The sequence below is a fragment of the Semicossyphus pulcher genome, unplaced genomic scaffold (assembly GCF_022749685.1).
Source record: "Semicossyphus pulcher isolate SPU_LCO1_2020_fin unplaced genomic scaffold, fSemPul1.0.p SCAF_18, whole genome shotgun sequence".
Classification (NCBI taxonomy): Eukaryota; Metazoa; Chordata; class Actinopteri; order Labriformes; family Labridae; genus Semicossyphus; species Semicossyphus pulcher.
In genome coordinates, this window is record NW_027211691.1 from 25,812,501 (window position 1) to 25,839,408 (window position 26,908).

General features: G+C 45.0%; 1 protein-coding gene across 1 annotated transcript in view; it reads left to right on the forward strand.

Annotated features, from left to right (window-relative positions):
- The window catches only part of cunh18orf63 (chromosome unknown C18orf63 homolog), a 16,338-nt gene extending 8,306 nt beyond the window's left edge, over positions 1 to 8,032 (forward strand). Inside the window, exons 12-15 of the mRNA XM_069667074.1 lie at positions 2,862 to 3,024; positions 3,181 to 3,812; positions 5,258 to 5,341; positions 7,910 to 8,032. Coding sequence (XP_069523175.1) covers positions 2,862 to 3,024; positions 3,181 to 3,812; positions 5,258 to 5,341; positions 7,910 to 8,032 — 1,002 coding nt within the window. The remainder of the gene's footprint in view (positions 1 to 2,861; positions 3,025 to 3,180; positions 3,813 to 5,257; positions 5,342 to 7,909) is intronic.
- The last annotated feature ends 18,876 nt before the right edge of the window (positions 8,033 to 26,908 follow it).

Consider the following 26,908-nt stretch of genomic DNA (forward strand, 5'->3'; position numbering starts at 1 on the left):
ATTCCAGTTGAACACGAGCACATATCTTAACCTTAAAGTAAACCTAGAGAGCAGAACACCCAGGCGTCATGAATCTCTGCACATCAGTGTCAACTCTGCAGTAAGCCACGGGTTCAGTGACGAGCTCGAGATGACAAACTGCCTCAACTTATATCTGAGCATGTCTTTGAGCCTCCTCCCTTACGTTGAAGTCCTTTTTTAAAGATACATTTGTTTTGCCTTTATTGAGAGAGGACAGTGCATAGTGTTGGAAACTTTGTAAACGTGTTTAATCCTCACTGGTCTTTGGTCCTCGCTGGAAACAGCCAAAAACAGGCTGGAGGAACCTTGTGTATTAAAAAAGAAGCTCCTGGGACGGAAGGTTTTGGACTGTAACGACTATTCTGATCGTCGACTCGTCATCGATTATTGAACAGATTAACCGGCTAATCGGAGAATGAATTGCTCACTTAATGTGTCTTATTCAGCTGTCAGCTTTAAATGTGGTTGGAGGTTCTTTGAAGCATGTGCTCAATATCAATAAAGACTGTTATTAACTTTGCTGCTGATTTGGCTCCTTATCAAGTTAAAAACCAACGACAGACAAAGTGCTGAAATACACCAAGGACACAACTGCATCGTGCCTTCTCTTCTAACGCTCGCACATCCCCGACGTGCTCCCGCGATAAACAAGCTCCTCTGCACAGATCCTGCAGACGATCCTTCTCTCTGCGGCGTTGAGGCTTAAGTGCTCCCAGACTTTACAAGTTTCAGGACACGGTGGAGTTGCATCAGACGCTGACATCTCGGTATGTTTTGTTTACCTGTCGCTTCCCGGCCGCTGTTTTGCATGAACAGCTCTCAGCAGAGATAGTAAGGATGTGAGATGGCTCACCCCTCAGCAACTCAGCCCCAGAAAACGATGGAAAACACAAGTGATGACCAACTACTTATGGACAATTACTTTTGTTGGTAACTTATTTTGTCATGAATTTTTTCGACTAATCGTTGCACCCCTAACGTGTAACTTCCATTTAGTCATGTCCCCACAGTGGTGCATGACAGGGAAGGATACTACATTTGTTTTCTTCAGGCCCTCTGCAGTCTGCTGCTCGGTGACACTGAACGGGTTTAATCTGTGGTTCTATGATTCAGTGTGTGTGTTCTTTCTCTCTGTCTTTTCTGACACAAACACACTGACACACACCCTTACATGCATGTTATGTTAAGTGCGTGTGTGGAGGTTGATGTTGGAGAAGGAAAAGCGATCATTGGAGAGTTTCCCACCCTGTGAAACCTTCACAGTTTTACGACCATAAAGGTGCGACGCTGAGGAGCAGGGAGGTGCAGACATGTTTCCCGCTCAGGACACTGAGGAGTCGGTTTCATGATACAGATGTCAGGAGACCGAAATGTGTTTCTTGTTTTTCACTTTAACTGAAAATGTGCTGCAGACGGGAAAAAGACGAGAAATATTTCATCTCTTGAAGCATTTCATGAACCAGGTTTGTTTCATCGTCACGTGACGATGAAACAAGTCCTGTGGAGCTCTTTCTTAAAATAAGAAATCATACAATTGATCATTTTTATGAAACAATAACTCTTTTTTTCTCTCATGTTAAACAAGATTAATGCTGTACACCTTTCTAAGACGTGTTTTTGGAAGAGGGAGTGTAAAGTCTTCCTTTAATGCTTTCAATAAATGTGTTCTCTCACTCTAGAGTTCACTAAGCAGCTCTGATCTTTCAGCCCATAGATTAAACTATAAATCGTGCAGTTGTCAAGTTATTTCTCCTCCTCAGAGCTCATTCTGCGCTCGTCTTTTTCACAGGGTGCAGCTAAAGTGTATTTTATCAACTTGAGAAACTCTGCATGCAGGAAGATCCGGAGAGATCGATTCGGTGCCCACAGAGTGAAGCTAAAATATTTATAGTGTTCTGCAGAGTTCATTACAATGTGTTAGAGCTGGAAGAAACCTTATTTTCTATCTCGTGTTGGAAGCTGAAAAACACTCTTAAACTTCACATAAAGTTTGACTTAACGCTGACGTCTGTTTAGCTATAGCTTTGCAGTATATATTTATATATTGTGAAACCACCTGCAGGAATGTGCCTGGTATCCTTTCGTCACCTAGCGTTGGACCAGCAGCTCCTGCTCCTGTGTCCTGGGAGGTAAAATTACTGTTTTTATGAACAGTAACATAAAAAACTGGTGCAGTCTGGTGGCTACAGAGTGAAGAACAGATTTTTTTAAAAACCAGAAACAGCTGTTAGAGCGCTCTTCAAAGCCACCAGACTCCATTGACAAAAGCAGTAATTTGTCAAATTGTCAGAACAAAGAGCTGCTGGTCTTCTGCTGCCTCGATCACTTCGTTTGTTTGTGTGAGTTCACAACACAAATATTTCTTTGGATGCAAACTAACCATTTAAAACACGAAGCCAGTCAACAACACAAACAAACTTGTGATTGAAGAAGCGATAGAGCCGCATTTCATGTGTCCTGAGAGCTTAAATCTCTGTTTTTCTGAATGGAATCTGGTGTGTGTGCAGAGAGCGATGTAACGTCTGTGTGTGGTTAAAACAATCATCTTCCTCTGTAACAAAAAGGTCTATCTCTGTAGGGATCCTTTCTGTCATGTTGTCACACACTTAGAAGAACAATCTGAGCCTGACAGTGGAAACAACAAGAACTTTTAGTGGACGACCTTTGATCAACTGCTACAGGCTGAAACAAACTACTGGAACAATTCCAAACTTTTCTTACTTTAAAGTAATTCAGACCTCAAAATGTGTAACAGTTGGGCCCAGGTTCATATGTATCCAGTGGTAAGATTATGACTGTTGGTCATGACTGTTGTAGTTTCTCCTCCTCTTCATCCTCAGGTGCTGAGTGGTGAGCAGGTCAACTTGACTTTCTCCTCCTCCATCAGGCCCGTCCTCACTCAGCTCCCTCCTCCTCCTCCCCGACCTGTGAAGCCCTCCTTCAGGCCACAGCCTCCAGCCTGGGCGCCTCTCTCCCAGCAGGACGGAGCCCAGGGGCTTCTGGGTAATGGATGCGGATTCAGGGGCAGGCTGACACAAAGTCAAGGGTGTCAAAGAGATGAAGATCCTCCATCCTCTTCCTCCTCACGTGTCTGTTTTTCCTCTTCCCTTTCCTCTGGATACCACTCAGCTCCTTCCCTCTCCTCCTCTTCTCTTTCAGTTTTCCTTCCAGCTTCCTCCCTCACCTCCGCCTCCTTCTCCTCATCCTCCTCTGTGCTTCCATCTCTTCCTCCCCCGAGTCAAACCCCGCCACTCCCGTTGCCCAAACTGCTTCCAATCTTCAAGAACAAGTGTCCATCACGTCACGTCAACGTTGCCCTGCTGCGTGTGCAGAAACACAGAGAGCATGTGAGCGGAGGAGGAGAGGAAAGGGGGAGGGTGACGTTACCTGCGTATGGAAAGAAGACCCCCATCTCTTCTTCTTTTATCGCTGCACCTCATCCAGTTCCTCCCCCTCCAACCATTCCTTGTTTCAACCGTGCCCCTAAACCTGGCAGCAGCGCTGCTCCTCCACCAGCAGGTCACCCCAAACTCAAACGCCTCCCCACCCTCAGCCCTGCGTCAAAGTCTAAACCCGGGCTCATCCTCACTCCGAATCCAGAGCTCAATCTTAAACACACGTCCAGCCTGAAAACCAAAGAGAAGGCCAGCTCTGAGCGCGACACTGCTGCTAACTCAAGCAGAAAAGTGCAGGAAAAAGCAGCAAAACATACAGCTGCTCCACCTGAGCCTCCTCGACCGCTGACACCTGCAGAAATCTACAACAAGGAAACCTCCCACAGCAGCACAGCCGTGAGTCCAGCCATTATTTCTTTATTTTTCCCACCAGTACTTTTGTCTTTCTTCACTTGTCTGGTGTGTTTTTACATAAGAACACATGTAGCCTCTTTTTAAAGGGGCTATATGTAAGACTTTACATGTATTCATCAATCAAATTATTGCCAATTTGTGAAGGGACAGTAGAGGAACTGATAAATTGAGACCTTCTCCAACTTCCTCCGTTGCCCCTGACGACCTGTGGGCTGATTTTTATGTAAGGCGCTCTGGAGGGTTTTTCTGGGAAACAAGAGGATGTGACGTATCTGCGCGTTCGGAGTACCTCTGCCGAGAGCTCATTCTACACCACGACAGTCAACAGTGTGCAACACGAGACAACGCAAGCTGTGAAAAGGAGATGGATGCTAACAAACGACAGCACCCACAACAACACCAACACACACTACACACGAGAATAGAAAACAACAATAAGTTTTATCTAGTGAAGCCTGTCTGACCAAACAGGAAGTGACCGACGTCAGGGGGAAAACTAGAGTCAACATCAGCAGGGCATTTGGGGATCAAAACAGACCCACGACTTATTGTTGTCATAGAAACAAAACCCGCGTGCAGCGTGTTTTCTCTCACAGCACAAGAGCTTCATCCCAGCTCTCTGCAGCCGCCCTGCCCCGCCTGGCTAATGTTCGCTGATGCTTGTGATGATTTTCTGGTTCGCCGGCGTAATTTGCCGTTTGGTTACGAAGCACAATGACAGAGTCATGCAGTGTATTTATGTTAGAGCTAGTTGGCTAACCTTAGCATGCTCGCTAACGTTATGACAACCAAAATACTATCTGAGTGTGTATGTCAGGGTTGTCTGTCTAGCTTGACAATTAACTTGGCCAGCTAACATGATGCTAACTGAGGTATGATGACAAACAGTGTTGATTTTGGACAACATGATGCCGGTCAATGAACACGTCTCGTCAGTGAAAAGTAAACCGAGCCGGTGAGTTCAGAGACTGAGCATGCTCAGTTTCGTGTGTCTTCGGCTAAAACCCCGGATGCTCGTTCGTGCGGGCGAGTGTCCGTGCGAGCGCGTACAAGAAGGTTGACTGCAGTTCTCTCAACAGCCGGCCGTGTCGCTGGGAATGAGGATTTTCTGAACGTTACATATAGACCCTTTGAAGATGTTTACAAAAAGAAAGGACCGGGGAGATAAAATGTGAAATGAAAGACGAGCTCAGAAATAGAGCACGACAAATATAAAATAATTAAATGCAAATAGAAAATACATTCAAAACAAACAAAAGGAAATCAGGATGAATCCTGTTTTTTTTTATAGTTTCAGGGAAAGAAAAACATGGCTGCTCCTCCAGATGCTAAATCATGTTAAATTTGTAGCATGCCAGCAGTTACCTTTTGACCTTCAGGATGCAGGGTTTCTTACTGTCCTGTGTCTTGTTTTTCGGTGTTTGCAGGGAGCTGTGTTTGAGTCAAAGCCAGAGAAGTCCAGATCTGTTTTACGAGTCGTGGATGTGGAGAAAATGGCCAGAAACAACCAGGTCAGGAGACAAACTGAACTTAACACTTTCTTTCCTTCTTTATCCTCTTTCTTCTTTTTCTCCCTCTGTGACACTGTGTTTACCTGTCGTCCGCTCCATCCTTGTAAAGGCGCTAATGCCTGAAGGGGACACGCCTTTCTGCTTTTTATGACATAAGGTCACAATAATGTCTGACAGGATTTTTACCTAAAAGACGAAGGTCAACCTCACTGTGACCTCATAGTGTCCTGGAGAACGATTTCCTGGATGTTATTCTGTTCTCATTCTCACTAAGAGGAGGGGAAACCTTCAGCTCTGACCCAAACATCCACTTGGACTGAAGGATGAACTGACTAGATTTTAGTGGTCAAAGGTCAAAGTCACTGTGACCTCCTGCAGTCCCAGTCTTGGGAAAGCAACTCTGTATCACATTGGGCTTATTTGTCCTTTTCACCAGTCCAAGAGAAAAACATCATCCTCGATCGATGAGCAGACAACCTCCCCTCGCTCTTTCCCTCTCGCTCCTGAGAGGCTCTCTGGTACTGATGATAACATTGTTCATGTTTCCCTGACCACAACCAAAAGTGAGCAACCATTTAGTAAATCCTGTAAACATACCTGACATTAACGGCTGAGCCTGAGATGTCCTAACACAGCTACCGTACAGAGGATACAGACTACATATTTCTCGCTCCTCTGAATGATACTTCCTGTGTCCACAAAGCTTCGAGGGTCCAGGTGGTGTAAATTTAGAAATGTTCCCATGTCAGCAAAACATGGACAGAATTTACGACTGTGCGGACAGACAGGCTGTACGTCTCATCTGCACATGTGCAAACACATCTGCAGACTCAGATTACAATATAGAGAGTTTGTGTTTTAGTGTGAACTACTCCTTTAGAATGTATTTTGTTGTCTGGTGTGTAATGACCCCTGCAGCCTGAAGGGGGCCCTAGTGTGGCCACAGGTTGTCTTGTTTATAATATTAAAGTGTGAAGAAGTGAAAAACCTGCCGATTTGTTCCAGAAAAAAGGAGACTTTAAAAGTGATGAATCTCCGGCGCATCCACTCACACAGCTTCAGCTTCCTCATAAACATCCTCAAGGAGGACGACATACATTAACGTGATGTATTAAAGAGTGTTAGTGTGATGAATGGCACGCACACGGCTCGCTCTCCTTACAAACATCCTTCCACAGGAGGGTGAGGACTGTTAAAGTGATGAATGGGCAGGAGGAGCTGGGAGCCCACTGGGAGCAGAGAACATTAATAACAACATTCATCAGTTTTATGGCTCCAACCTGCGAGTTTTCAAGAACAATATATCAGCTCCATTTTCTCCTTTACTCTTATTGACACAGCTTCACTGCTGCACGCTTTGTTCTGTAGGATTTTACAAACTGTTTTTTATTTATACTTTGTTTATATAGATATGTTTCAATGTGTTCAATCTCTCATTTCTCTCCAGTCATTTTCAAACACATGCTCCTGCTATTTAAATATTCTTAATGAAACCTTTTCTCTCATGTAATACAGATGTTACTTAGAGAGGCCCACTTTAACTCAAGCAACAACAAGAGAGCAGAAACAGTCTGAAATGTGATCATTGAGTTTCTTTCAGCTTTTATGTGAAACCTTGTAAACACAATTTGCTGTCAACGATCAGCATGCAACAACATGTGAAAACGATAAACAAGCTGCCCTCATGGTTCAGAGATCAACTTGTTTGAGAGAAAGGAGGGGTTAGCCAAAGCTACAATATCAGACTTACACTGGCTTTGCTTAATGCTAATCCATTAGCTTGCTAATTAGCTGGCTAACAGCAGTGTTTTCCCACAGAAGGAGATTCTGTCTGTGGTTGCAGCTGACCGGAGTTTGCTTGTTTTTATTAGATTTGGAGATGGGATACTGCTGCACGATTTATCGAATATTAACCCGATCACGATTCTGGCTTTACGAGATTACAAAATTGATTAATGGTGATATTGATGTTTAAAATGCTCCGTCCATAGAAAACTCTAAACTAACAGCCCCTCCCCCAGGGGGTGATGGAGAGACTTTCCTGGGAACTGGCATGTCATGTGATGAGCGCCTACCTCGCAGCAGTTTACAGTGAAGAGTAAACAACAGAGACGGTGTTTCGGTTCAACGAGTGTGTTAACTGGTGACTTTCAGCCGAATGTGTCTGTGGTTGTCATGGTTACGGCAGCTGTTGAAAAAAGGAAGAGAATACGTAGCCGTCCTCGTGCCTCCTTGTTGTTTTTCCTTACGAGCTCAAAATAAACTTCTCTGTTACGTCTTTGAAGTGTTGTTTGTGCAAACGTGTCATGAAGGCGACTAACGCTCAGTCGCGTTTTGAACGCTGCTTGTTGCTACGCCGAAACACGAAGAGAGCGAGTCACTCGTTAAACCGAAACACCGGTCCTCTGACACGGCTCGTCAGCGCTTGTTTGGAGGTGTTTCAGGTTTAAGTGATGTTAAGAAGAAACAATAATCAGCAGAGAGGTCATGAAACCTGCGTCTGCGCCGTCTCTCCACACTGCATCTTGTTCCTCTGTCACCATATGTGTCTCCTTTGTCTCCCCTCAGTTGTCCAAGCTGAACTCTGCGACTCTGCTGGTCTGGTTGAAAGGAAGAGGAGTGATCGTCAGCGCCAAACACAAGAAGGAGGAGCTGATGCTGAAGGTCATGGGCTGTCTCGCCGAGGCCTGAGACATACACACACACACACACACACACACACACACACACACTCAACCCATATCTACTTAATCCACTTACTTTGGAGTATTCATGCTGTGCTAAGCTCATTAAGGATTTGATGTAAAATCTGAATCAAAAAGTGACGCTGCTACAACAGAGAGCGTTTCATCCTCGCTAACAGAGGTGCTGATCGGCCCAAATTTAAATCTGACGTCAGATTAAGTCACTGAAGGGTAGACAGGAAGTGACTAAATAAAACTACAAATTAAAATACAGTCCACTGGAAGTTTATCTGTTTTGTTTGGCCGGATTGTTAATAATACCTTTTCCTGCAGCTTTCAGTCTGTCATTTATCAAACATGTTTGCAGTTTGGTTTTCTGTTAAGTTCTTTTATACAGGAAGAATTTCATGTTCTGTCTTCCTTTATTGCTCATAAATCTCAAGCATTAATAAACCTTAAAGGGAATTACAATATTATTTATCCTGTTCCCTTTTCTTACATATTTTGGTGTTTAGATGACTAACAGGTACACACAGTGAGTGTCTCCAGTAGATGTGTTCATCCTGCAGCATTGAAACAGGCTGTAATGGCTGCAACATAATCCTTGATGGGTCAAAGGTCGTCCACTAAAAGTTCTTGTTGTTTCCACTGACAGGCTCAGATTGTTCTTCTAAGTGTGTGACAACATGACAGAAAGGATCCCTACAGAGATAGACCTTTTTGTTACAGAGGAAGATGATTGTTTTAACCACACACAGAAGTTACATCGCTCTCTGCACACACACCAGACTCCATTCAGAAAAACAGAGATTTAAGCTCACAGAACACTGAAGCTGCTTCCTTGATCTGTACATTTTTTGTGCTATAGTATAACTATGGTGTGTTAAACTTTTAGTTTGGATCCAACACAGAATTAGTGTAACACACAACAACGCACACACAACTCATCAGTAGAGCAGCAGTAGACCGGCAGCTCCTGTGACCTGGGAGAGTTAAACTGCCTTTTATGTCAATGGAGTCTTGTAGCTTTGAAGAGAGCGATGTTTCTGTTTCCAAAGGAGCATTTTGTTCTTCATTCTGAGCCTGGCAGCGGTGAAGTCAGGCACTCTTAGAGGGCGTACTTTGATTAAGTGCATTTGCCTCAAAGGATTATGTTGCAGCCATTACAGCCTGTTTCACTGCTGCAGGATGAACACATCTACTGGAGACACTCACACACTTTGTACCTGTAAGATTAGACACCAAAATATGGAATAAAAACATTTTTCTGAATGTTTTGAATGTGAAAAACTTTATATTTAATGAAAACGATTCTGTATTCTGCCACTAATATTTGCTTATTCAAACAGTTCTTATACAGCAGCTGCTGGTTACAAGATTGTTCAGTTTATCTACTGAAGCGCTGCAGATATAAATCAGTTTTACTAGAAGTTTGAGTCTCAGTGAGCCCCTTTATTTCAAATGAATGTGTTCTCCAAAGTTATGCCAGCTGGTTAACACACACACACACACACACACACGCACACACACACGCACACACACATCCAGTCACCCATGTGTTAGTTTAGATACGGAGGGAGGTTCTCTCCTGGTGTGTTTGTGTGTTTTATGTCTACAGTGTGTCATTCAACCAGGCCAGCTGAGTCTCTGTGTGTGTGTGTGTGTGCGTGTGTGTGTGTGTGTGTGTGTGTGTGTGTGTGTGTGTGTGTGTATGTGTGTGTGTGTGTGTGTGTGTCTCTGTGTATGTCTCAGCAGTCAGGACGCTTTAGCTTGTACCAGATGTTTGTGCGAGTGTGTGTGTGGTTTGTGTGTGTGTGTTTAATCTCAGCAGGTGTTAGCTGTGTGTTAATGACGCATACAACTGTTGATTTAGCAGTTTGAAAGGAGAGTGACTGCTTCTATAAGCAGGCTGAAACAACAGGACAAAGCTTCTAGCTAACAGCTAACAGCTAACGACGCTAAAGCTTGCTACTGGTAATGCTTACTGATTATTCATCAGTTAGAGCTACAACATGCTAGCTTCCAGAGCTAGCCTCAGTAACTCAACGTCTGTGTTTTCTCATGGAGAGCAGCTTCTGTCTGTGTGAGAATCAAAACCATGTACATGTACAGCTAAAGCTTCCAATCATAAATACAGAGATGAAGTGAAACCAGAACCAGACAAAAAGTTAGCGCTGTTCAGTGAAAAGACAGGCTCTCATCTTTGTGTGTGTGTGTGTGTGTGTGCGTGTGTGTGTGTGTGCGTGCGTGCGCGTGTGTGTGGGAACGAAGGTAAAATAACTAAACTCTCTTTATGAAAATACACAGGGCTCAAATGAGGTTCAATCCAGCTGTATTTGGTTATAATGACAGAGAGGAGAGGAGGTATGTCCTCCGTGTAAACATCTTAGGACTCCACTTAATGAGGCGGGCACTTCTCCTGATAACAGACATGTTATCTGCTCTAAATAGAACTGTAAGAATAACACAAGCTTACATGAGTTATCGGCCTGACGGAGACGGAGATTTGCGTGTGTTTACGTTCAGATATCGGCTTCCAAATGTGCAGCAAAAAGAGGATTTTCAAAATAAATGTCAGTCTGGGAGGGAGAGTCGTTGGACTGTGGGACGTGTTTCCAGGAACTTGACGCACACGTGTTTGTAATCAGAGGAAAAAAAACGTTGGAATAGCAGTCATTTTGTTGTCACGGTGGGTTTTTTAAACAATACATCTCCATTCATCAGCTGATGGGGCACGTCATGGAGCTCTCTCCTCCCGTCATTTCACATTTAACTCACTCTGAGCACTTTGCACACTGTATCTAAAGAGCTCCTGGGACTGTAGAAGTCTTTTTAAACCTTTGACAACAACTTTGTTTATGCTAAGCTACGCTAACTACGGCAACATGTTGATGTTGGCTATGTGGCTTTCTTATGACAGACCTGTGCACAAGTGTTGATGAGTTGTGCAGCCACCTGTTGTGTGTGTGTGTGTGTGTGTGTGTGTGTGTGTGTGTGTGTTTGTGTGTGTGTGTTTGGGGTTAGATTTATATGAAACCGTGACACCAGCTCCCCTGTGTGAAGTCAGCGCTCTGTGTGAAGTCTTCTGTTTCCCACAATGCATTTTGATAGCTTCCCCCATCAGGAAACTAAATCCTGAGCTATGGGAGGCTAAAGGAATTCCTTTATGTTAGACACGCTGCTTGTGTGTGTGTGTGTGTGTGTGTGTGTGTGTGTGTGTGGGTGTGGGTGTGGGTGGGTGTGTGTGGGTGTGGGTGTGTGTGTGTGTGTGTGTGTGTGTGTGTGTGTGTGTGTGTGTGTGTGTGTGGGTTTGGGTTGGTGTGTGTGTGTGTGTGTGTGTGTGGGTGTGTGTGTGTGTGTGTGTGTGTGTGTGTGGGTGTGTGTGTGTGTGTGTGTGTGTGTGGGTGTGTGGGTGTCCAATCAGATTCCCTGTAGCTGGAGTCACTGTTAGCCGTCAGGCGTTTCATCAGTTCATTCGCTGGATATCAACAGTGTGAAATATCTGGCTCCATCCCATGAGTCACATCCAACCTGTGAGAGATCCAACACACACACGCACACACACACACACACACACACACACACACACACACACACAGACACACACACACACACACGCACACGCACACGCACAGTTCTGTATATGTATCAGCTGTCAGCTCGGAGTGGAGTGTTATAGAAAGCTCTCCAGTGTAAAGAGGCTCTTTAGGCTGAGGAACTACACTGAGCCGCTTAAACACACTTGCTCTGTCATCATTCTGAGTTTGTCCTTCAGTGATTAATGAAAAACAGATTTTATCCTCTAAAAATAAGTTAGTAAACAAGAGTGCAGACAGAACTAACAGTTTCACCCAGAAGATAAATACATTTCCTTTTATTCCCCTGGAAGGATATTAATTCAGCGAGCCGTCCTTCATGTTGGAACACAGTTTCATGCAACGCAGTTTAAATAATGTGGTGCCTTTAAACCAGAGTTTGGTGGGTTTGATTTATTCTGTAATGACTCTGTCAGGCCTTTGTATGTACCAGGAAACCTTCAGTCAGAAGAGCTGAGTTCAGATCCCCGCTGCAGCAGCCTGTGTGCCCGAAGCACCACATGAGACCGAAACCAACGTTTTCTAAAAGGATTAAGAAAACTATTGAAGACAAAAGTCGAACAGCGCTTCTTCCTGGTACATTGTACACAAATGAGCTGCTGTTTCATTCACATTTAAAGGCATAGTTCAGGGTTGTGATTGTTGTATGAGGTACAATTCGGGGTATAAGACTCTCTTTTAATATATTTAATCTATAAAGCTTGGTCACGGACATGCACCGTCATGATCGCCAGAGCAGCCGCCATCCTCACAACTTTCAACATGGCTGTAGCTCGACTACCGCACCTGTAGCTAGCAGGATTGGTGAAGACCGAGGGTAGGCTGTAACTTGTCAGTGTTTTGAAAGAACATAAAAATAGTGTTGAAATAACAACTAAACAGATTGCCTCTTATAGTCTGGATTTTATGGTACTCATCAATAGTAAACGACCACGTACAATCAGCACGGCCCTTTAGGAGAAGCCAGCCGGAGGTCCTACACAGAAGCTAAGCTAAGCTAGCTGGGGTCGGGAGTACCACCTACTTTAGCCTCTGAAAAGAGTCCGACATATAAACAAACATGTCAGTTTAAGTGTACGCTGGATTTGAGTTTCTGTCACCGCTTCACGTTGACGTCAGACGGCACCTTCCCTCGGCACCATGTCTCACTCTGCACATCGGCCCTGTAGGCCTCCGCACGCAGCGCACGGCATCACAGCAGCTGTTTGTGTCAGCGGTTTGTAGGAGAGACAACAAATGAAAGAAAATCGAATATTATGGAAACAACGAAGTGACGATCACTGCTGAGACTACAGGATACAAAAGGAAGTCCTTTTCCAGATGAGCCGGGGGAAACCTCTGTGGATGTTTGGTTGTTTCATTCATCTGTTTGTTTAAAGGAGATGTTCCAGTGACATCTTAAACACCAGTTACCCGTCACATCACACAAAGCTTGTTTTAGTCACATCCAGTCAGTGAGGAGTAATCCTAAAACAACGCGCTGACGTCGCCCAGTGCTTTGTGGACTGCTGGGTAATATCCGGCTTGTAAGCTCGTTAATGAGCTTAGCTAACGAGCCGTATGGTGAGCACACACAGGTAGCTGCTAATGAGTGCTAAGATACAATAATAGTATAATTTGACTGAGTGTAAAAACTGTGTCAGACTTGTTGGACGGTCAAAGTAGCAGTGCTGTAACGTTGAGTATTTGAGTACATTCGGTCCCCCTGCTGCGGCTCAAACCTGCCGCTGATCTCGAGAACAAAAACCTCGGCACTCAACGTCACCGGTTTGTGCTCCGCTGTGGTTTGTTCTGCAGGGGTGGAGCAGACGGGAGTGTTTCATAAGCTGTGGGATTTATCTCGACTGCCTCCTTTTTTATTGCCTAATTCCTAAATCCTCGTGTGGAGAAGTTGGCGAGGCTGCAGAGAGGAGAGACTCAGTCCAGATCCTGCACAAAGACTCTTTTGTTTCTGTGGGACAGAAACCAGGAGAAAGTCAGAGTGATGGATATGCACCAGCTAACTGCCTCTTTTACAATGTGTGTGTGTGTGTGTGTGTGTGTGTGTGTGTGTGTGTGTGTGTGTGTGTGTGCGTGTGTGTGCGTGTGTGTGTGTGCGTGTGTGTGTGTGCGTGTGTGTGTGTGCGTGTGTGTGTAGGGGGGAGTATTTATAGCTTTTTACAGAGAGTTAGCGGTCAGAGAGAATGTCCCGTTTCCAAAAGGTTGCAGGCTTTAAACCATAAATATCAGTGAAGGTTAATGGTGAGAAGTGCTGCTCGTTAAAAGTTACTCAGATACGAGAGAGGCTGCAAATCAGCAGGACAGGTAACAAAATGTAAGACGTTCACACGTTTTTAAGAGGACTTTGGAAGAACTTCTAGGTTTAGTTTAGAATCCAAACTAACTCCACTAACAGATTCATCCACGTGCAACTACTTTAAAGTCATTATTTAGTGTTTCATGTTCTGTAGTTTAAAGTGATCTGACGTTTGACACCAGTGATTTGGCTTTAGGTTGAATTCATAGACCGTGTATATCTCACTTGGTTTGCAGACGATTGTTGTGAACCCTGGACGTCTTGGTGTTTTGGAGCCAGAATCAGAATCAGGTTTAAACATACAAGCAGTTTGTGGTTTTGGTGCAGAACAATTAACACAGAACTAGAATAAAAATAAGTTAAATATAGAATAAGATAAAAAAATAGGCAAAAATAATCTCAACTTCAAACTCTGCTGTGTTTACTCATTGAAGTTGTTGAACACTAAACAACTATTTTTGTCAGTGGAGTCTGGTGGCTTTGGAGAGAGCGATGGAACGTCTGTTTGTGGTTAAAGAAAGGCACCTTTAACTCAAAGATTAGGTTGTGGCTATTACAGCCTGTTTCACTGCTGCAGGCTGAAGCAATACACCCTGACGTTTGTAAAAGTGGGGCCCAGGTTTTCAACACACAGGAGTGGTTGTAGACAGTGCACGCACAGCCATGAGTCACATGATGCTAAGGCTGACGTGGAGGTGCTGAGCCCTCAACCATAACTGCCCGTCGTGTTCAACAAGACAGCAGTGAAGAGGATTGATTCAAAAGCTGCTTCATCTTCAAGGGTCTGAGAGGAGCGCTTTCTCTCGCTTCACCTCTCATCCCTCGCTTCATCTCTCATCCCTCGCTTCATCTCTCATCCCTCGCTTCACCTCTCAACCCTCGCTTCATCTCTCAACCCTCGCTTCATCTCTCATCCCTCGCTTCATCTCTCAACCCTCGCTTCACCTCTCATCCCTCGCTTCATCTCTCATCCCTCGCTTCATCTCTCATCCCTCGCTTTATCTCTCAACCCTCGCTTCATCTCTCATCCCTCGCTTCACCTCTCATCCCTCGCTTCACCTCTCATCCCTCGCTTCATCTCTCAACCCTCGCTTCATCTCTCATCCCTCGCTTCACCTCTCATCCCTCGCTTCACCTCTCATCCCTCGCTTCATCTCTCATCCCTCGCCTCACCTCTCATCCCTCGCTTCATCTCTCAACCCTCGCTTCACCTCTCATCCCTCGCTTCACCTCTCATCCCTCGCTTCATCTCTCATCCCTCGCCTCACCTCTCATCCCTCGCTTCATCTCTCAACCCTCGCTTCACCTCTCATCCCTCGCTTCACCTCTCATCCCTCGCTTCATCTCTCATCCCTCGCTTCATCTCTCATCCCTCGCTTCCTGTGATGTGGAGCTGATTAGTCAGAAGTCTCCAGCAGTCATCATCCCTCTTTCATCCCTCTTTGCTCCTTCATTTCCCCTCCAGCCGGCCCTCTCTCTCTGTTGTCTGCCTTTGGTATTAATCACGTGATGATGTCTTTGCTGCCGTCTCCAAACGTCTCCTTTCTTTTCTTGCATGTTTTCTCAGTTTGTGTTTTTGAGTCTCTGCAGTGTGTTTACATCTTTGAATTTGTTTTGTCCTTCTGCATGTGTTTTGAATTCCTGTTTTTCGAATGGAAATCTTTTGTTCGCTTACAGCGCAACTGCACTAGTCTGCCTAGTGTCAGGTCTTCTTTAACTCAGCATGATGTTCATTTAGTCACTGATGCTCCCATTGAGAGTCACACAGACCAGGAAGCAGGGGAGGGTTTAGGGCGGGGCTACCTGTGATTGACAGGTCGCTGCTACAGCCTGTCAACCAGGATAGAGGCGTAACAATGTGTATCCACCCTTTCGTGCTAATATGGTCACATCTGGCTCCAGAAAACAAGATGTCTACGGCCATATTGCCAAACTGAAGGCTTCAAAACACGGCTGACGTTACGGTGGCTACATTCACTTCTAATACACAGCTTAATGTGGGATGCAGGTCCATTCAACCAGCAAAAGGACTCAAACCATCTCACCCACAAAAGACCACAAGTGGATCCAGGATCATCATGAACATCATGAACATGCTGAAAACATTGACAGGTGAAAAAACAACCCACAGGTAGAAGCAAAAACAGCCTTCTTCAGGGGGCATTTATTTGTATTCATTGTTCCTTATTCATTACACTGAACAAATGAACGAGAGGCCCAGCCGAAGCGTTACTGAGAGCACAAAGAGTCTCCGTCCTCGGCTGCTCTGACCCACAAACAGCGCCGAGGTGGTGTGACTCGGTCCTGGCAGGGGCGTCTCTCTGCTTCCAGGTTTTCCTCGCTGCCGCTTTTGTCCGCTGACATTTCACTCTGAGACGTTCCTGCGCTTCCTCCAGGCGATGACTTCGCTCCTGCTTTTATCCTGCAGTTTCTCTTTCCTCAGAGACAATCGAGCTGTCCCCGCGGGTCTGAAACAGATTCATCCTCTCTGTCCTCTCCTCTCTGTTTATGCAGACGAATAAAAAAGCAAACACGAGCACAAAAGGTTTCCTGACAGCCGAGAACAAAGAGAGAAATCTGTGTGCGTCGCTCCTTTCACGCTCGCTGTGTGTGTCCTCCGACTCCACCTCCTCATGAAACTGAACCCGGTGATTTCTGGGCCTTTCTGGAAGTTTCCATCAGACTGTAAACAAACATGGACGACATTTTCTGAATGCTGTTTTTCATCCAAGAACAAGTTTGTGCATCTTTTGTGAGGCAGAGGTGGCACTGGACAGGTTCTTTTCAACACCATGTTACTTGTTTTTGGCACGTAATGTGTTAACTGAAGGGTTGATGGGGCATCGGTCGGCTCAGCTGCCCCATGTACAGAGGCGACCGGTGTAAATCTGACCCTCGGCCCTTTGACGCACGTCGTCCCCTCTCTCTCCTCCCCATATTTCCTGTCCTTCTTCAGCTGCCCCCTAATCCATCCATCCATTATCCATCCCTCTTATCCTGTTCTGATTCTCGGGGGAACTGGAGCCTATCCCAGCTGTCACTGGGCAAGAGGCGGGGTTACACCTGGACAGGTCACCTGTCAATCACAGGGCTGACAGGGCCACACAGGGCACCCTTTCACGCTCACACCTACAGGCAGTCACCAGTGAACCTAACGAGCATGTGTTTGGACTGTGGGAGGAAGCCGGAGGACCCGGAGGGAACCCACGCATGCACGGGGAGAACATGCAGACTCCACACAGAAAGGCCCACTACGCCTGAACCGGAACTCGAACCAGGAACCTTCTAGCTATGAGGTGACAGTGCAGCCTTCAAAATAATCAAACACTACTTAACACGTATTGCGTGGTGTTGGCACATAATGTGTTGTCTGGCACCACAGAAACAATCCCATCAGGAAGCCAGGGAGGACCCTTTTATCCTGTTCTGACTGCAGCCAGTCAGCAGGGGGCGATAGAGATGTTTTGGCTTCACTATAGGGAGCTGTCATGCCTTCCATCTTTTTAGACAGTCCATGGTTCCTTTCCTAAGGCCTCTCTCATCCTTGAGCACAATATAACGTGGACACGATCAGGGTCTGGTTAGAGACATAAACACCGTACAGTCGGGACACATAAACCATCTCCGTACATCTACACGTGCAGAAGAGTTAAAATGACACAGTATTTCTGAAAACGTGCCGTGCATGCTCCGCTTTAGTTTGTTTATCTGTGAGAAGGTGTGAACAGAGCGTGCTCAGTCTGTTCTCTTTAGCATTGAGCCGCGACGCGTCTGGCATGAAGATGAAGAGGTTATATTGGCGTGAGGCTGACTCGTGGATCTGAGACTGAACCTCTTTAAAATGGATTAACTCATCGATTGGTTCTGTCTGGAAACAGAGTCGCTGCTCTCTGTCCAGACGTGAAAGCAGAACAAAGTAATTAAAACACTTTTTAATGGATGCATGCGTCGCCTGATGTTTGTTTGATCCACAGTATGTTTACATGTGTTGCTGACTTATTAGTCGTGTTTTTCCTGCAGAATGAAGCAGAGAAAAATCACTAATGAGCCTGCAGCTCTTTATTATTCATGTGAGTCTGTGTATTGATTTCTCCTCAGCAACCATGTCTCCTTTTAGGGGGGAGATTTCTGGAGGTCCAGAGCTGCTTTTGAGAGAAATTCAGGTCAGCTTGAGTATTTTTTGTCTTTCATTACAATGTGTTTCTCAGAGTGTAAATTCATCCGGAGCTTTTCTTTACATCGGCAACTTCATGCTGGAGACAAGAAAACTCTTTGGTTGAATATTTAGTCATTTTAATTCTCTATTAATGTGATGTGACACTTAGTTTTCTCATGCTCACACAGAAATAGCCATAGCATTTCATCATTTAATCTTTAATCTTCTTTTAAAATCGATTTGTGTCCCTGATTTACAGCCTGAGTTTGCTGATGTGCTGATTTTCTTCTTATAGGTTAAACAGCTGTTTTTGTAACGAGCGTTAAAAGGCTGAAACATGAAGAATGAAGCCCTGCAGTTCCTCTGGTGTCCACTTGAGGCTGTCTCCAGCAGTGAGTCAGTCCCCATAGAGCCCCATGTTAAACTTTACAGCAGAAATAAACATGTTTACAGCCTGGTACAAAAAACAGTTTGGGTCTCTATAGCTCATTTCTGTCTCCATGACAACTGTACGGGGAGAATCTTTATACAGCTCACCTGTTTACATTATATTAAGGCTTACAGTGATGCAGCATTAGGGGCGTGGCCTCTTTGAGTGACAGCTGGGAGCTAATTCAGTGACAAACTTGTCCTCTATATGTGACCATTTCTCACTCCTCAAAAAACCCGACTAAGACTGTCGCAGTGGACTGTTTTCATGTCCTAAAATTCTCCTTAAACCTCAATAAGATCCTCGATTTCTCTTTGAATATGTTGTTTATATAAAATATTAGTACGTGCAGCTGAAATATGAGAACTTCCTTCATTCTTGTTTATTTGTAGTTGCCTTATTTCCATCCTCTCTCCCTGATTGACGACGTTTACATCAACGCAGACTCGCCCTTCGGTTTACTTTGTGTTCAGTGTTTCTGACTTGAGTTTATTTTGCTTCCTGTTCACACTCGTTTGCCGTCCAGCACTTTGCTTTATGTTTGTTAAAGTGACAGTTTATAAACCAGCTTTTACAGAGGAAGTGTGCGCTGTTATTTAAAGCATCGTCCATCAGGCTCCAGCTCCTTTTATTACACAGTTTGGTTTAAAGTCTGTTGCTTCTTAAAGTCAGTGCAAAGATGGCAGACTTTATAACCAAACATCAAAGAGTCTCTCTGAGTCTGAGACTGTTTGAAGTTTATTATATCAAAGAGATTCTCCGCTGGTTTTTAAGAGTTTCCTGGAGAGAAAACCTCTGAGAATCACTGCTTCATTATTTTCTCTCGGTATTTTTCAGGTCATTCTATCCTTGTTTGACTTCTAATATTGATTTTTTCAATTGATTTTCAGACTCTTGTGAAGTGAACCCACACTTTGGAATGTGTAAGATATAATTTAGAATTATTTTATGCCTTAGTTTAGCGCTTATTAGCAAGTGTTAGCATGCTAATATCCTATAGTGAGACTGTGCACCTGGTAAACATGTTTCCTCAGGACTGCCTCGTCATGCCCTGATGTGTTGTCCCATGTGTCAACATTGACTTCATATTTTAACCCAAACTAAGATTATTTCCTCAACCGTTCATATTAGTTATGTAAGGTTGTTATGTTTCACATTGACAAAGAAGCGTCAGTTAGCGTTGGGGAACAGTTACAGTTGCACAGGTTGCTAAGAGCTGCTCATGGTGATTCATGTTGGGCCTCTCTTTAAATACAAAGAGTTACGCTGTAGACCTGCTCTTTCTGTAAAGTCCAGATAACTTTGGTTATGATTTGGCGCAAGAGGGAGCAGCTGCTAAAAAATGCAACAAAGATACAATGGAAAAAAGGCTGGCGAGCTAATGTCAAAGAAAAGTTCCCTCATCTGTGTAAACATGTTCTCCTGAGAGGATTGATGTCCTGGCTGCAGCGCTGTCTCTGCTGTCTGGTAGAAAAAGTTTCTCAGCTTCTTTTGGCCGTCTTCCTCCCGCTCTGATCTCCTCTCAGCCTCCTCGTCTGAGTTTCTTTTCATCAGACGTCTTCTTTATCTCGCCCTCAGAAAACAGCCGACACAGAGAGAGTATTTGGGACGAACACTTCCGGAGACTCTCTTGATGGGACCGATAACTTGGCACTGATGGCGAATAAGAGCACAGCCAGACAGTTAGCTTAGCTCTTTTAAAGAATGGACACCGGGACTTTTTCTTTCATCACAAATAAGACTTTTCCTCCGTTCGGCATATTTAAGCTTCACTGTGGTGCTTAAACATTCTGTTCATCAGCTAATTAGCTTTCCAACCTGCAAACAGATATTGCACATTTACTCAGGAAATGTTTGGCGGCTCGTTCACAAGCAGAGACGCGGACAACAAGTGTGTTTATATCTTTAAACAAACAGGAGACGGTTTCTGTTTGTTGAACTGACGTCCCTGTAAGGACGTGGGTGTTGGCCATGAAAGGAGACGTTTTCTGATCCACCTCTTGGCTTTAATCCAACATGTGTGATGTTACAAATGGAGGAGATATTCTGCAGGATGACAAATGTCCTCCACTTTTCCCTCCTGTCAGGTGGATGTAATGAATGCCTCCCAGCCGAGGAGATTAATGAAGATGCCTGGAGGAAGCTGTAGTGTGCTGCTGGAAGTCTGATTCATGAAGAAGAGCAGCAGATGAAAGTCTCAGCCCGAAGCTTCCTCTGTGATAAAACTCTTTCATTTAACCCTTTACACCAAACAGCAGACTCCTCAAACCTCTGCGTGCTTTACCTCCAGGCTCTGTGCTGAGCGTGTATGTTAATGTGTTCATTAAGTAGATTCTTTCAAAGCAAGAGATCAAATTCTGCTCTGAGCTCTTTGAGAACACAAGCTTTATTCATCCTGGAGGAAATTGTGCTCTGCTCCAAAACTACAGAATAAAGTTACACAAAAAGAACTTAAATAATAGTGAAATATAAAGTCTATAAGGGTTAAATACATAAACAGTGTTGGATAGAATAACTATCATAAGTTATTTAGCCTCTGGGAACGATGAACAACTTCTCTCTATGTCCGGTGTATCCAAGGACTTCCAGCGCAGGCGTCCTCCTCCATGCGCTGCATGTTTACAGTCCAGTCAGCAGCTCGAGCAGCGACCGTGTGTTCAAATCAAAGGTAAATCCTCCCTCCAGATGTGTCTGCTAAATAAACGCTGTCATCTCTCGGTTCGTCCCATCCCCCGGAGGAGCGCCCGTTCATCTGTCTGTGCTGAGTCTCAGTCTCACTGTAAACAGTAAGTTACACAGAGGCTGCACTCTGGCTTACTGCAGCGGGATGAAGCCCAAACAGAAACAGATTCTCTTGTGATCGACTTTAATTAACGGCTCTTCAGTTTGCTGAAAGAACAACATCATGATGCAGATTAGGAACAACATGAAGCTTTGTCAGGTCTGTCCTCAGGAGGAGAAGAACACTACTTTAACATGAGACGGAGGGCGGAGCCATCGTTTATGATGCATTCAGGGAAGTCGGGAAATCTCAAAACTGAGTGTTTGATCTAGAACAGATTGTTAGCTGTTAGCTGTTAGCATGCAGAGTCTGTTCATAGAGATTAATAAGAAGCTGACGGGCGCCGGGGTGACATCATGGAGGGTCACGTTCTGCCTGCTTTGCCCTCCTCACGGACTGTTTCTCCTGCATACAGCTCAGCCTGCTGATACGTGATTGGTCAATATGGAAATCAGAACACTTCTCAAACCAAAGTTTTATGTAGAGTCTGTAAAGAGAGACTACACTGACAGTAGCATTGGCAGTGATCATAAGAAGTACTACCTGCTCGGTGTCTTTATTATTCTTCTGGAAAGAAACCGAACATCTGCTCCGGTTTAAAAAGTATTAGAGTTACATTCTTAAAGAAATGCTGCTGTGAGCACTCGAGGGTTCAGTGTGTGAAATCTGACTCTGTCAGGTGAACCGAGGCATCAGCGCGTGTCACAGAGGTAAAGGGAAGCCCGGGGCGACTGTAATGTTACACCAACAATTAGTTTGACCTTTGACCTGCTGGGGTCAGGAGTCCTGCTGGGAATCGTCTCGCTTCACTTCCCTGGTTCCCGAAGGACTGTGGGAACTGTTACAGACTGTTTTTATGTGACGGACGGTTGGATTTGATCAGCTGCTCACTGATGAGTCAGTCTTTGTTCACGGCTGCAAACAGCTCAGACCATCAGAAACCATCAGCGGCAGGGCTCTCATCCAGGAGGACGTCGCTCTCTGCTGTCTGGTTGTGGTTTGATTCCCAAGGTTCAGCAGAGCAGACCTCCCAGCGGGAACATCTGGAGCCGTCATGGACGTCCAGAGAAGAAGAAACGACAGGAAGCTGTGGGATCTGGCTGCAGTATAGCTCATAAAGCCCGCCTCCTCCATGTTAACAGATGGGACATGAGTCAAACTATAAAATCAAAACACAAGTCAAATACATTTTTCTCCAACATGTTTCTGTCATTATAGTTAGTTCTTATCCTGCTGATTTATGTCACAGTGTTCATTTTTATCACAACTTTATTTTTAATTAGTTATTTGATGCTGTCAAAAGGATGATTGACAGCTCTGTTGACAAATACGGCTCCTGCAGCCGATCAGTTCCTGATTAGCAGAGAGGAGGAGGATCGTCGAGAGGAGACGTAACTAAAACAATCACTACAGTCATTGAAGTTTCCATACCTGTGAACTTTAACCTCAGACCAACACAAGAAGCTGTTCTGCTGTTTAACACGCCGCCGTGCGGGATCCTTGCTGTTTGTTCAGAAAGTTAAGTGTGTGTTTGGGTTAGTGGAAGTGGCTACGGCGGCTCCACCCGCTGATCTGGCTCCAAATGACGTCACCATCACAAGATGGCAGCGCCTATCACAGGGCTGTTTTGGCATCACTGTCGTACAATGAGAGCAGATGGAGACGCGTCGTCCATCTTCATATACAGTCACTGGTTTATACAAACCACCAGCCGGCTTCAGCGTTCTTATTGGCTGCAGGAAGCAACTTTTATCACTCAGAGGATCCTTCTTACAGTAAATCTTTCTTTCCTGAGCTTTGTAATGGACGTCAGTGCTGTGGTTCTGGACCCACTGGTCCTGCTTCAATCATTGTCCTTATCTCGTATCTGAAGACTTGAGACTGTGAAGAGGACACACAAGTTCAAACCTGCCAGACAGGAAATGATCTGTAAGCTTCGAGGCACTTTGGCAGCACGACTCCAACCTGACTTTGAGGTCAGAAGTCCAAACCCGAGAGTTCCAAGAGTTTCTGTACCTTCAAATCGGATCGGATCACAAACAAACCGACCCGTGCTGAAACTGGATCTGCTTCGTCTCTGAGCTGTGATCAGTTCAGGTCGGAACATGTGAGAGTGTTTACTGAGATCATGCATACATCAGAGCAGGGGCCTCTGGGTCGAGTCGAGGGCCCGATAATCACTCCAGGTTACATTAAACCACACACACACTCTCTCTGATGACTTCCAGAAAGCTGCAGTCAGAACCTGCAGCTTCACTGAGGAACTAAAGGCTCAGAGCACATCAGCGAGTCCCTCCTGGACGAGGCTCTGAAAGAGAGTCGCATGTTTTGATGTGCAGCCTGCGAATGTGCTGCAGGTCATTCGCAGTATATTAAACACACTGTTTGTTTACAGTGTGGTTGTTCTCTTAAAGTGACAGCAGCGTCAAACTTGTTTTTCAAACTTCATTTACAATATTTAAGAATTCATTCACAAGTATTTTATATACATTCAGTCTTTTGTTTGTGCATAGCTTATCTGTAAACACTTGTCTGTACATGCAACAAAACACACACACACACACACACACACACACACACACACTCAGCAGGCTGCAGGGCGTCTTTGAAGTCTGCAGCTCTGTGATCAGAGAAGCAACGGCTGCAGCCAGATGGAAACTGATCACATGTTAGAGACGCTCCATCGCCTGAGAGCCAGAGGTCACCTGTGTGTGTGTGTGTGTGTGTGTGTGCGTGTGCGTGTGCGTGTGCGTGTGTGTGTGTGATGTCACTCAGAGTGAATTAGCTCTTCTGTCTGTCAAAGAGAGATTTTTGGATGCCTTTAAGATGTCAGCTGTCTGTCTGTCTCCCTCTCTCTCTCTCCCTCTATCTCGCCCCGCACGCACACACGCACACACACACGCACACACACACGCACACACACACACACACACAGTTTATAGCTCGGGGTTCAGGTTAACACAGTGTGAAATGAGTTTCTGAAGAACAGACCCAGCGTGCCGTTTTATCACCTTTTATCTGCTCCTCTTTAATTGAACTCAGACTCTCTGATCAATTCATTACTCAGTCACTCTTTAATTCTGCCGCTCACCAACATCTCAGTGAGAACACCACACAGACAGCATCGATTTTACTGGGACTTCTTCAACAACACGATCACAGATGTGCTGTGAGAGGCCTTCTGTTTCATCTTTACAGAGCGGCCCGTGTGTTTGTTGAGTCGATCGGTTCCTTTAAAGAGTGACACTAACAGGAGGACGGAGGCCGCCTTCATGTTGTCATAGAGACTGTCAAGAATTCTTCTCATTAACAGAAACATGATTGATTAAAAAATGTTTACAATCACAGATATAAACACGTGTGCATCGCTCACAGTCAGTTTCACAGCGCGGAGCAAACGGGGCCAAAGAGAGACGAGTTCGAGTCTTTCCACTTGGACACAACATAAACATGCTCCAAGGCGGGGCTGGGTTCTGAAAGGGGAGGAGTCAGCGAGGCGCCACCTGTTTGCTATAAACGCCCTCGGCATCAGCAGTTTTTGTCTCTGCGCCGTGCTCACTCTCACTTCTCCCTCATCGACCAATCAACATCAAGACGGGGCGGGACTTACGATATCAACTTTGTCAACAACAGTAGTGGAGGACAAGCTAATCCTTTCATTTGTTTGAGGGTACAATTTCCAGGTGTAGAGCTGCTGCTGAGGCGGGACACGACTCGTTTCAGTGTCTTTGTTTTCTTTGTTAAAGATACAGTCTCTAAGATTTCACTGTTTGTGCTCTTGAGCGCCCCCCCACTGGTGTTTTTTGGTAATTACAGGAGCACTCTTCCCAGTTTAACCAGACGTCCACGGTGTGATGGAAAACGCGTCACTTACAGCCCGTAATAATACTATATACTGCAGATGCAAAGGCTTTCATCAGTGTGACCTCATTCAGAGAGAGATAACAGACTTAACAGACATTTATTGACATGAAAAAGTTCGACATTGTTACTTTAAATTTCCTTGAATAAAGCAAATATTAAGCACACAGAGCGATTTAAAACAGACTGAACGGTAGCGCCGCCAGACAACTTTCGTTACCTAGCAACAGTAAGCACCGGTGAGAGGCGCTCTGAAATTAAGGTCCTGGACGCTCCCAGCACAAAAAGCACCGTTAGTGGACACAGGCCTTAAGGCTGGCGAGCTAACGCTCCGTGCTAAAGTCAAAATCAGCTGGAATGATTTATGTATTTATTAACATGGACTTGTTAACTATTACCACGGTAACAACTGTTCGTCCTGCGGTCCACAAAGAGACGAAACACGACCACACACAGACACAAGAACAACAACAAGCTGTCTCATTCACAGAGACATCACAGCAGAGGATGTTCAACAGTCACTGTGAGTCTCACTGGGAAACAGCGGCTGCAGCGATGAGGTCCTGACCATGTCTGTGGTTGTGCAGCTGAGCACTTTGTCAGTCTGGTTGATGTTGGAAAGATTGACGGCTTTCGAGTTAGGCGTTGACCACCGAGTGTCACTGTGAATCGTTACGCTGCACATCGCTCTTTCTCTGACCGTCGTTTAAGCAGGTTTAGTCTCTGTATTTATCTGCTTATGAAAGATGAATCTGTAGCAAAGGACAGGGATGTTTCATCAGCAGCGTACCTTTATAGTCTGAGTAGCACTGACCAATCAGGTTTGAGTGTTCTTTGGTTGCTTGACCAGTCCACATGGAGAGCCAAAGAGGAAGAGCCCATCGGAATAGCTTTTTACGCATCTCCAGAACACAAATCTGCGTGTGGGTTAAGTTACCGATCTGCTCCTGGACGTTGTTTAAGCTCTTAAATTCACGCTAGCATGTCGAGTTGCAGATAACGAGACAGACACAACACGGGAACGCCCTCCATCTTCCACCGCATCGCTCTCTATTACTCTCCGTGTCCCGCTCTGCTGTCCGTCCACTCGAGGTTCGCTCTCCTGTGGGACTAAACTGCAGTGATTGAAAGTGAGTGTAAGAGGAGGCGTGGCTCCCGGCAGACCTCTCCTCTCAGGATAATGAGGATCAGCTTCTCTTGGCTCCTCCAGTGGCTGCTGGAAACTTCACACATCAACAAATTAGATGCAGATGAGCTGCAGAGGAAATATAACGCTCTGATTTCTAGTTCAGGAAATCTTTACTGCGTGTTCGGGCCAAACTGGCCCACTTTAGTTCTCGTGTTAACCGTTTCTGAAAGAGCCTCCGCGTCTTGGAGTAAGAGCATAAACCACATTTTCTCGTCTTATTTAAAACCTGCTTGCATGCTGGTAGACAAACGTGATGACTGACAGCTCTGTAACTAAACCCTGAGGGTAAAAATTAAACTGCCAGCCTGCTTACTGAGTTCATTGCTTATAACAGGCTGAAAAAACGCTGCTCTTAGATGTTTTTATGCAACAGTTCCCAACACGACCAGATCTGCTCTGAGAAAAAATATCAAGAGTGGGACTTCAAAGCTTCAAACACATCTTTGATTACTCATACTCTCAGGCTCTAATTAACAAACATCATAAATCTGTAATGATCTGATCCTAAAGAAGGATGAACCTGAGATCTAATGACTGTTTTGGCAGACAGGAAGGATTCCAGCAGCGGCGGCT